The sequence below is a fragment of the Gracilinanus agilis genome, unplaced genomic scaffold (genome assembly GCF_016433145.1).
Source record: "Gracilinanus agilis isolate LMUSP501 unplaced genomic scaffold, AgileGrace unplaced_scaffold56720, whole genome shotgun sequence".
Lineage (NCBI taxonomy): Eukaryota > Metazoa > Chordata > Mammalia > Didelphimorphia > Didelphidae > Gracilinanus > Gracilinanus agilis.
Window position 1 is genome coordinate 1 of NW_025392155.1, and position 11,704 is coordinate 11,704.

The following is an 11,704-nucleotide window of genomic DNA, read 5'->3' on the forward strand; positions in this document are numbered from 1 at the left end:
TCCCCCGGGGCTCCGCTCCGAGGTGGGGACCGGCCAGGTGTGGGGAGCCTCAGAGCATCGTGCGGCGTCTGCGTCACCCGTGTCTGTTTCTCCCAGATAAGCGAAGGCGCGCTGAGAGAGAGGCGGAGGGAGAGGGCACGGCTGCCGAGGCCATGAGCCCCTGAGTAGAGGGGCAGCGCCTGCTGTCCTGCAGAGAAGGATGCTCCACGGGACCGCCCGAGACAGTGGCCCCGCTCCGCTCCGGCTCGCCATGAGGGCCGTCCTGGTCCTGAGCTTCCTCCTGGCGACCACCTGGAGTCAGATGATGTTCAGTGGGTAAGTAGAGTCTCTCCGCCTTGGGGTCGGGGGATCTGGGGTGGCTGGGATGTGGAAATGGGGTGGGGGGTGCGTCTTGCGAGAGAAAGGAAGGCTGACGTCTCTGGGACTGTAAAAATAGACGTCTCTGGGTTGTGGAATGTGAGGACTCCTGGGTTCTAGTCTCAGCGCCTCTTCTGCTTTATATTTTGCTTTTGGTTGCTCCGTTTAAGTGCTTGTAAAATGGGTACATTTGCCGCCATCTCCTTCCCCCTCCCTCTTATTTTTTCTGGGTTCTAGTCTCAGCGCCTCTTCTGCTTTAGATTTGTTCTCTGCCTGCCTCCGTTTCAGCATCGCTGAAATGGGTCTCTTTGCAGTCAGTCATCCCCCGTCCCTCTTCCTTCTCTCCCCTGATTAGCATCCTATCCTACTGGGTGCTCCTTAGAGGAAGGCAGGGCAGCCAGCGTGGGGGGGGGTCTGGAGCCCCTGAACAGATCCTAGAACAAGGGTCGGCTCCCCTTTTCTCCATGACAGCCTTCTTTCCTCGTTCTTACCCGTTCTCTCCCTCCCTTCCTCTTCCAGTTCCCTCTTCTTTCTCCTCCTTTTTCTTCCTTGCTCTCTGCGGCCGATGTCTCCCCAGCCCACCTCGGCCAGCCGAGCTCCCCAGCCGGGTCCCCATCCTTGGTGGCTCCCTGTTTCTCTCCTTCTTGACTTGTCCCCAGGGCAGCGTCTCCCCGCCTCCCCCACCACGTACTGCCCCTTGCCTTATGTCTTCCCAGAGACCAGGTTCTTCGTGTCAAGGCCAAGGACGAGAAGGAGCTCCAGTTACTGAGGAATCTGAAGGACTCAGATTACCTGAAGGTGAAGACTGGCCTGTGGGAGCCCCGGTGGGGTAGTGGAAAGGTCGTGGGTTCCAATGGGCATCTTGCTGCAGGACTTTGGACAAGTCACGTCACTTGCCTGGCCTTAGTTTTCTTGTATCTTATTCTATCTTTATATACAAAGTAAAGGAGCCGAGGCTAGCTGGCAGGAAGCAGTTTCCCAGCCCTGGTCTCTTGAACACCTTGGGGGAGGGGTCTCACCTCTCAGGACCTGTTGTGAAATACTCAAATTAGTTTTAGTTCACTTTACTTTTCAGAAGTGGATGTGTGTGTGGTGCTTTTAGAAAAGGGGGGAGGCCCAGGCTAACAGCAACAGACCCCTCCCAAGAGCCGGGCCGGCTCTAGCCTCTGCAGCAGGAGGACCCCAGACCTGCAGCTCTGCCCCCTCCCCCCACGGGCCGCAGACTCTGGGAAAATACAATGTTCTATATAGCCCTGGGGAAGAGGCTGGGGCCCAGAAGAAGCCACTGCCCCTTGAAGCGTCAAACTGGGGGGGTTAAGAGATGGGGGCAGTGGGAGGCCTATCTTTGCCTGGTGTAAAACTGTATTCCTCAGGGCCCCCCAACCACTGCCATCAGGAGCAGAGTGTCAGGGAACCTGTAGACACAACTCCTTTTTCTTTAAATCCCTCACCTTCTGTCTTGGACTCAGTACCACCTATTGGTTCTAAGGCTAGGCCATGGAGGTTAAGGGACTTGCCCAGGGTCACACAGCTGAGAAGTGTCTGAGGCCAGATTTGGACCTAGGACCTCCCGTCTCTGGGCCTGGCTCTCACTCCACTGAGCCACCCTGTGCAGATAGTCCCCTGATGAAAAAGCTCAACGTAGCAAACACATGTGGCCTGGGTCCATCTTAATAGCCCAAGTCAGCCTCCTTGGCAGCTGAGCAGAGCAGTAATAGTAGTGCTAAGAAGGAAGATAGGAAGATGTAAGTTCAAATCCAGCCTCAGCTACTTACTAGCTGTGGGACCTTGGACAAGTCACTTAATTTCTGTCTGCTTCTGTTTTCTCAACTATAAAATGGAGATAATAATAGCCCCTGCTTTCCAGGACTCTTGTGAGGCTCAAATGAGATAATATTTGTAAAGCATTTACCACAGTGCTGGCACACAGTAAGCACTAGACAAATGTTAGCCATTTTGATTATTGTTATTATTCTTATCTGTAAAACGGGGATAACAACAGCGCCTGCCTTCCAGAATTGTTAGAATCAAATGAGATCCTATTTGTGAAGCGCTTGGCACATAATAAGTGCTTATAGACACATTAGCTATTTTATTGATGCTGTTATTATTATTGCTGTTGATAAAATGTAATATTAGCACCTACCTCGCTGGGTACTGTAACAATGGCAAACTGTTTAGCACAGTAGTGGGCACACAGCAAGCACTATATAAATGTTACTATTATCATCATCTCTAAAATGGGGGTAATAATAGCACTTACTTCCCCTGGTGTTGTGAGGATCTAAGGCTATCATCACTGCCAAGTGCCCTATAAATGTTAGCAGTTATAATAATGATTAAGACCTGAATTCAAATTTGACCTCAGACACTTACTACCTGAATGACCCTCTAAGCAAATCATTCAACCTCTGCCTACCTAATCATCTCTAAAGTGGGGGCAGCACCGTGGATAGAGCGCCAGGGAGCGGGTCAGGAAGGCTCATCTTCTTGAGTTCAAATCTGGCCTTAGACACATGCTAGCTGTGTGACCCTGGGCAAGTCACTTAACCCCATTGGCCTCAAATGTCCTCATCTGTAAAGTGATATGGAAAAGCAAATGGCAAACCGCTCTAGTGTCTTTGCCACCAAGACCCCAAATGGGGTCACGAAGAGTCAGACACGACTGAAACCACTGAACCACAACTTGTAGGGATCAAATGAAAGGATAATAGTGCAGAGCTCTGTAGGCCTTAAAGCGCCATGTAAGTAAGGGCCAGCTAGAAATCGTTCATTTTCACTGGAAATATTTCTCTTAGGGTGACAGAAAAAAATGACCGCCATGAGGGCTCTGCAGCCCCCAAGTGGCCTCACCTACGTGACCACCTTTGACCGACAAGCCCACGCTTTAAGGACGCTCGGCTTTGTCGTCTCCATTTTATAGACGAGGATAAAAGACTTTGCTCAGGGTGACAATCCATCGATCTCAGAGGACGACGACATTTCTGTTTAATTCTCATAATAAATCTGTATCTTATTGGGGGGCTGTCGAGGCAAGCAGGCACTTCTGAATGGGGTTCCATAGCAGGGCCAATGGCTATTTCTGCTTGTGCCCCTCTCCCCTGCTGACCATGGATTTTTCTGTTGGTCACAAATCAAAGCATGTTATATATATTATTTTTATTATATATTATAATATGATATTATATATTATAATAATATAACATATATTATTATGTTATAAGTCCCATTTCTCTACAGAGAGAAAAATGGAGGAACAGAGCCATAAGCTAATTTTAGGGACACAACAGACTCCCGAGAGTAGAATCCAAGCATCCCACATGCTTGTCTCGTACTACGGACGTTCCATTTTCCTGTCATTTCCGTGACGGAGGAGAAGGGATGCCCTCTGCCTACATTCCACCCGGCTCCCGGTCCTTGCCGTTTCCCCTGCTGTTAATGATCACGGTGATCGTGACGCGGCCTCACTCGTCACTTCTTTAGATGCCGTCTGGGAATCTTTGGGGCCCGACGACGCTCCAGCCCAAAGTTGAATTTACCCAAGAAACAATGCTGGAAGATGGCGGAGTGCGTTTGGGGATCACAGGAGAAAGAGCATCCTTTGGGACAAGAACTTTCTCCAACTCCTGGCCCTCCCCATGAGCTTGCGGGGCCCTCGGGGCTTTCAGTAATCACATTAGGGGGCCCGGAGGAGGGCCGTGACTCCCAGCTGGAGAGCAGTAGATCAGGTCATGGCTTCCTCTCTGGATTCATACGTCCAAGGTCATAGGATGAAACTCAATTTATCTTCCTTCTCTTCTCCCCCTCCCCCCAAGATTGATTTCTGGCATTCTCCAGCAAGACCCAGCCTCCCTGTGGATATGAGAGTTCCTTTTGCTAACCTGAAAATTGTCAAAAACTACCTGAATTCCACTGGCATGTCTTATACCATCATGATAGAGGATGTCCAGGTAAGATCTCTTCCTAGGACTGGGGTTGGTGCCTCACCTTCCTTACTCCAATTTTGGTCTCTAAGTAGGGGTATCTTTTCCCTGTCACAGGGGTTGGGGGCTCAGCACCCCATGATCTGGAAAATACATGTAATTAAAAGTAACCTTCCCTTCATACTAGAGAAGTCCACGTTTTTTTCTGCCTCTTTTTTGGGGTGTTTACCATCATTTATTATAACTTTTGGGCTAACTATGCATTTCTGAATCTCGAAACTTTTTCCGTGTCTGCTGATGGCCTTTCTTGTATCATCTGCAGCTTCCACAAATCTTCCCCCAAATTCCCATGCTGAACCATGATAAATGGAAATTGCAGTGGGGAAGGTTACTTGTAGCAGAGAGAATAGGGCTGACATTTGTGAAACGAGAGGATTAGACTAGACAACCTCTAAGGTCCCATATAGCTCTAAATTTATGACCCTAGAGAACTTGTGATTCTAGGTGTAAATGCTTAAGGTGTCGATGTTCAATATACATATATCACATTTATATGTGTGTGTGTGTGTGTGTGTGTGTATATCTGTGTTCCAGTCTGTCCTGGCAAGGGAGGTCATAGTTAAGAAGCCATTAGGCCCTTTGATCCACATTCCTGCCTTTTAGGATGCATCTTTGACTTTGTGGGAAGGGGACAGGAGAGGCTAATAGATAATTAAGAGAAATTTCTAGAACTGGTCAAATGAAAATCCATATATCCGAAATATAATTTCTAACTTAGTTAACAGTCCATTCAAATAACTAATTCTCAAATTTGTAAGAGAGCCTGTAATTAGAAAATTTCCTTTTTTTTTTTTTTCTACCAGAAAAGGTTTGAGCATCTCTCTTTGTTCAATCTAGGGCAGTAGGTGGCACAGGGATTAGAGTGCTAGGCTAGGAGTCAGGAAGATCTGAGTGCAAATCTAGCCTCAGACATTTACTAGCTGTGTGACTGTGGGCAAGTCACAGCCTTCTTTGTCGCAGTTTCCTTATCTGTAAAATGAAGCAGAGGAAGAAATGGCCAACCAAGGCAGTATTTGTGCCAAGAAAACTCCAAATCGGATCATGAAGAGTTGGATAGGACTGAAATGACCAAATGACAACAAATTTCTGCCTGAATCTTCAAACATTCCCTTTTTTATATACATAGGGTAGATAGGTAAACAAAAAGATCATGATGGAACGGTCAGGTATCTTCTTTCAAGGACTAGTCTGATTTATTGTGGAGGGATGATCAAGAAGGAACCCTTATGGGTGCCTTCTGTAGATGGAATTCTACCAAGTTTTAGCCTGGAAATGAGAAAACTTGCTTAGATGTCCTAGACCAAATTCCTCTTTGGGTTTTTTTGAATCTGGGAAAAGTCTGGTTCCAGAATCATCAGATCATGCAATCTGTCTTCATGCTGTCTAACTTGGGGCACGATAGTCAGGGCTGTGGTCCATCAGGTAAGGATGCATTCATTGAAGAAAACAATGGAATCTTAAGACCTTAAAAAGTCCATCTCTCGAATCCTTCTCGTGGCTTCTCTCCATCCACCTGGGGCCAACTCAGTAGTCAGATGAATCCCTCAGGATCAATATTCTGACTTTGGTATGTTTTGGTTTTTTTTTTATGAGTACTCTAGTAAGGAATGGACTAGAAGAAGGTGACTAAATTAGCCCATACTTTAAACTTGTAGTCCATTAAAATTCTAGAACTTTGTTTTTCACACAAACTATGAGGCAGCTAAGTGGGACAGAGCCGGACGGGCAAACCCTGCCTCAGGTCCTCCCCTGATGGGTGACCTTGAGCTAATCACTCAAACCGGGTCTCAGTGTTCTCTCTGAAATTAGGGATAATAATCATAATGCCTGCTTGCCAGGGCTGTGGTAAAGCTCAAATCAGATAATATTTGTAAAGCTCTTTGCAAACCTTAAAGCACTTATGTTAGAATTAATAATTTCTAAATAAGTAAATTGTGATAAATGATCATTTGTGAGGATTGTCTAGCTCTTCTTCTATTTTGTACTTATAGAATTGATTTTTTGAATCCAGGTTTAGGACTTTTCATTTATCTTAATTAGATCGCAAATTATAGATTGGGTGCAATCTACAGGGGCAGATCTGTTGATGAAATCGATTGATTTATTGACAAATCGGCATAAGTTTCATCTTCCTGGGTTCCACCAATTCTAATTGGTGACATCTTCTGGATCCAGGTTCTGTGGGCCATCCCGCTAGCTCTCCCTGCTCGCTTTCTGTTATCTTCTAAGAGGACAGATAATGGCAGCACCTCTGCTAATGCCATCTGACATTGCTATCTCTTTCACAAACAGCCTGTGTGCAGGCACTTGGTAGCTCTGCAGTGCCAGCTGTGTTGTCCCGTCGGTGCTGATCCCCCCACACGAGGCCATGGCTGGCACGGCCTGGTCCCCTGGCTCTTCCCGAGCTCTGTTCCGACCTCCGTTCGCGTGCTAGCTGTCACGGACGTGGCAGAACCAGGCTGGAACCCCGCACTTGGGACTCCTTCCTCACCCCCTCCTTTGGGGTCCGTGTTGGCTTTCCTGTCCCCACTGCCTGGGCGCTCGGGCCTGACCCGCTGGCACTGGGGATTTGTGTCGCAGGTGCTCTTGGATGAGGAACGCAAAGGCATGTCGGCGTCTCAGAGGACAGAGAGGAGCACCAGTGGCTTCAGGTACAACTCTTACCACACGATCCAGGAGGTAGGTGTGCCGTCCCTCCGAGCGGGCACCCAGGGAGCACTGCCGGGGCGGGGAGACAAAGAGCACTTACACAAGAGAGCAACTATTGGGAGGGAGCCAGGGGGCCCGGCACGTGGGGCTGGAGGCAAGATCTGAGTTCATAATCCGGCCTCAGACACTTACGAGCTGTGTGACCCTGGGCAAGTCATTGACTTCTGTTTGCCTTAATCCATGGAAGAAGGAAGAAGCCAAGAGCTCCAGAAACCCAATAGATGGTACTGGCGCACTCTGTCTGTGGGATCACATGACTGAACAAAACAAATATTCAGGAAATAAACGTAACATCATTGGAAGATAGATCAAAACAGCCAGGAGCGTCAGCAGTGGCTTTCCATAGAAATACGCCAGCCTCCCCAGCTATTTTCTCTGGCCCTGGCAGCAGTACCTTCTGGCTCCCAGTCGGAATTAGCCCCCGGGGAATTAAATCTTCTCTTTTTAAACTCTTACCTTCCATTTTAGAAGCCGTACCGCGTAGTGATTCCAAGGCCGAGGAGCTGTGAGGCCTAGGCAGTGGGGGCTCAGTGACTTGCCCAGGGACACACCGCTAGGAAGTGTCCGAGGCCACATTTGAACCCAGGACCTCCCCTCTCTAAGCCTGGTGCTCCATCTACTGAGCCACCTTACGGCTCCCCTCCCAAACTTAATTCTGCCTCACAGCTCCTGACCCCCCAGGCCTCGTGCTCAGGCCTGTTACAGTGAGCCCGGCAGCCCGGCCTCTCTACACCCCCCGCTTCAGGTTCTAAGGGCGGCTCGGCGGCTCTCGCTGCCCCGTCCTCAGCGCCACCCTCCATCTGAGCACCAATCCCCGCCGAGCTCATTTCGGGGAGGCGGCCCATGTCTGCACCAACATGGCGGACCACGTCCGTCAAGGGAGCCCATCAAAAATAGCTCAAGTCTCCGTGTTCATTCATCGGAGCAGAGTTAGAGCTGGAAGGAGTCATCCCTTTTCTGATGAGAAAGCTGAGGGGGCAGCCCAGGGGCTCGGTGGGTGGAGAGCCAGGCCTGGACACGGGTTCAAATGTGGCCTCAGACTCGTCCTAGCTGTGTGACCCTGGGCGAGTCCCTTACCACCCTTCTAGCTTAGTGTTAATTCTAAGATGGAAGAAGTATTGGGTGGTTCTGAGACCAAAAAAATTAGGTCCTCGTGGGAGGAGGAGAAAAGGTAAATAGTGCAGGATGTGTCACAGCCAGTCACTCGATACACGATAGTTATATATTTTATGTATATAAAATACCATAACGGAGGAATCTGGAGCCTGGCTCAGAGTTGGACGGTGGGCAGCTCCGGCACCGCTCGGGGCCTCGGTTTCCTTATCTGTAAAACGAGAGGGATGCTATGAGCCAACCTCTCAGGGCCTCGTTGGGTGGGAGCTCGAGGAGCAGCGTGCTGGGGAGGAAGGGGGCGCGGCGGAGGGCAGGGTGCGAGCGGGCGGGCGGGGGCGCCTTCGTGCCCTCCCCTCCCGGGTCTTCTCCCCCACTCCCACCCCGCCGCGGGCACGGCCGTCTGACCTGCCTTCCTTTCAGATCTACACCTGGATGGACAACTTTGTGGCTGAGCATTCGGACCTGGTCTCGAAAATTATGATTGGCCAAACCTTCGAAAAGCGGTCCATTTTTGTGCTGAAGGTGATGCCTCGACCCCCCTCGCGCTTTCCTCGGGGCTCCCCCCTGGGCCGCCGAGGGCAGAGGCCACCCGCCCACCCCTCTCCATGCAGAGACCTCTGGGGCCCCCATCGTGGGGTGCCTGGACAGCACCCCCATCTAACCCAGGGGTCCCCCTGACACTCAGAGGGCGCTCCTTGCTGGGGCGATTATGGAGGAATGAGAGCTGTGGTATGGGGAGGCGCCAGGGCAGGGAGTCACCATCCTTCTGGGGGGCTCTGGGGCTCCCTCTGCTAACTAGCAACGGGGTACAGAGTCCTCCTCCTGCCCCTTCCCAGAAGGGTGCTTTGGAGATTTCATTTTACGGGATTGTCCGCCATCTGCCAACCTACAGGTTGGCCTTTAGAGATGAATCTGAGCCGAGGGAGGACCCCGCTTCAGGCCTGGCTCTCAGCTCCAGGGACAGAGGCCTGAGTGCGGACCCTTCGCCCCGGGGGCCCTGGACAGGTCACAGAGGGCCTCCGTGGGCCGGCCGGCCTTCACTCTGTGCCCGGGAAGGCCGGGGCTCATCACCACCAAGCTCTGCCCACCCAGACCTCCTGTTTGACAGCCGAAGGGCTCTCCTTCCTCCATGCCCATCCCCGCTCCTGCTTCCTGGGAGAAGACACCCCCTTTTACTCCTTCCTTCTGGCGTGGCCCCTAGAGTGTGGGAAGCCAGCGGTGCACACGTGAGCGTGCACACACACACACACACACACACACACACACACATGCCCACGTTCCCTCTCAGGCTACCTCCAAGCCACCAAGGAGCCTTCCTGTAGCCTCTGGGGAGGGTCCTGCGGGCTGGGTGGCCGAGCCCAGCAGCCCCTCTCACCCCTGTGGGCTGGCTTCTTTGTCTCCTAGTTCAGCACCGGGAATAAGACCCGGCCGGCTGTCTGGATCGACACCGGCATTCACGCGCGGGAGTGGATCACCCAGGCCACTGGAGTGTGGACAGCCATGAAGGTCAGCCTTTAGCCAAAGCGGGTAGAACCCGGCCTCAGAGCGGTGCCAGCCCCTGCCGCTCTCCTGGCTCGGAACCAGTCCATGGTACTGACTGACGGAAGGGGACGAATCCGTGTCTTGGGGGCTCGGTGGAGAGAGAGCAGGCCAGAGTCCGAGGCCCTGGGCCGGCCTTCCCGCTCTTCTCCTTAGAGTCCATACTTAGCATGGATGCCAAGACCAAAGGTCAAGGGTTTAAACAGAGAAAAGGAAACCCCGCAGCAGCCGCTTAGGATCCCTTTCGTTTTGTGGTTGTCCGTGGAGAAGATCCCACGAGGGACAGCTGAGATTCTTAGCACCGCACTGCCGGGCCCTGCACCCCGTTCTCCCCCGTCGTTCCCCACGGCTGCTTTTAGCGGGGGCCCCCTCCCCACACCCCTGCCTCCTTTCAGATCGCCATGGATTATGGGGAAGAGCCGGTGCTCACCGAAGTCTTGAACCACATGGACATCTTCCTGGAAGTCATCACCAACCCTGATGGGTTTGCCTATACCCAAAACATGGTGAGTGGCTTAGGAGGGGGAGGGGGAGGGAAAGCCCCATCCCCCAGGGCTGTGAAGGGCGAGGACAGAGCATGGGGGGGCTGCTGCCCTCCCCTAGAACGTGGGCACGTCTCCCCGGAGGGTGCCGTGGGCCAGGGGAGGTGCCTTGGGCCCCCCAACCCATGATGGCGCAGTGTCAGAACCCTCCCAGACCGGCTGTGGCTCAATGCGGCGCACTCCATCCCCCTGGGACCCCCTGGTCCGGGCCCCGGGGCCGTGGCAGACCCTGGTCCCCCACCCGCTCTAATTATGACTATGATTATTTTTAAATCCCCTCCTGTCCCATCCTAGAATCAGTACTGGGTATGGCTCCAAGGCAGAAGAGCAGCAAGGGCTAGGCGGTGGGGTGAAACGACTTGCCTCACAGCTAGGAAGTGTCTGAGGCCAGATTTGAACCCAGGACCTCCTGTCTCTAGGCCTGGCTCTCTATCCCGAGCCACCTCGCTGCCCACTTCTCCCCCTTCCTGCTCTGATCATCACCTCCCTGCTAGTTCCTCCTCTCATTCGTCTCCTCTTCACCTTCTCAGTGGAGCAGAGGTGGCCAAAGCACAGCCTCGGCCACCGCCCCGTGGGGGGGGCACTGGGCAGAGAATGCTGACAGGCCCGCCTGGCCCCTGGCTTATGGCCATCTCTCCCATCTGCCCCTTGAATTCCTGGCACTCATCCCAGAAGAAGAAGTGGGGTTACTGTCCTCCGTTCCTAATTGCCCTTGAAACGTGGAGCCAGGAGACCCACCCCCAGGTGTGGCTTTTCTTCTTTGGGCATCAGTTTCCTCATTTCTAAAATGAAGAGGTTGGAGGAGATGGCCCAGAATGCAGGAGGCGCTTAATAAATGCTTATTGACTGACCAATTGACCGCTAGATCCCTTCCGGCCCCAAACGTCTGTGCTTCAGAAGCTGGGACCCAGAGAGCTTGTCCCGAATGGCACAGCCCATAAGCCCTTGTTCTGGATTAGAAACCAAGAAGTGACCTCCCCAGTGCCGTGCCTATGATCTAAGAGCCAAGAGTCCCAAGACTAAGACCATGTGCCCTGTGTTCTCCTCCTAGAACCGTCTGTGGCGCAAGAACAGAGCTTCCAATTCCAATTCCACTTGCAAGGGGGTAGATCCCAACAGGAACTGGGAGACCGGCTTTGGAGGTATGGCATCGCCCCAGGAGGGGCTGGAAGGCTCCCTGCTGGATTCTCTGCCCTGAGAAGACCCATGACCCCAGAGTTAAATATATAGCAGCAGATGCTGGCTGGGGCGGCTTGGCCAGGGAGCCAGCGAGCGCAGGGGAGGGCTTGAGATGGAGAATCAGGCTGTGCTGGAGCCAGCTCCAACTTACCCCTCAGAAATCAGTCACAAATGCAAACCCAAGCTTGACGTTTGGTGGTTTGCCTAGACTTAAGCAAGTGATGAAGGAAAAAAAAGTGAATTATGCAGTTTAAACTTAAAAGTGCATTCAGTGAACACTGA

General features: G+C 52.1%; 1 protein-coding gene across 1 annotated transcript; it reads left to right on the forward strand.

Annotated features, from left to right (window-relative positions):
* Window positions 1–193: 193 nt before the first annotated feature.
* LOC123256182 (carboxypeptidase A5-like) lies at window positions 194–11,385 on the forward strand (the record flags this gene model as incomplete). The annotated part of the gene is made up of 8 exons (XM_044684863.1): window positions 194–315; window positions 1,074–1,155; window positions 4,173–4,307; window positions 6,921–7,019; window positions 8,583–8,684; window positions 9,567–9,668; window positions 10,097–10,207; window positions 11,295–11,385. Coding segments are annotated over 8 exons (844 nt in total), but the record flags the coding sequence as incomplete, so codon positions are not given.
* Window positions 11,386–11,704: the final 319 nt, after the last annotated feature.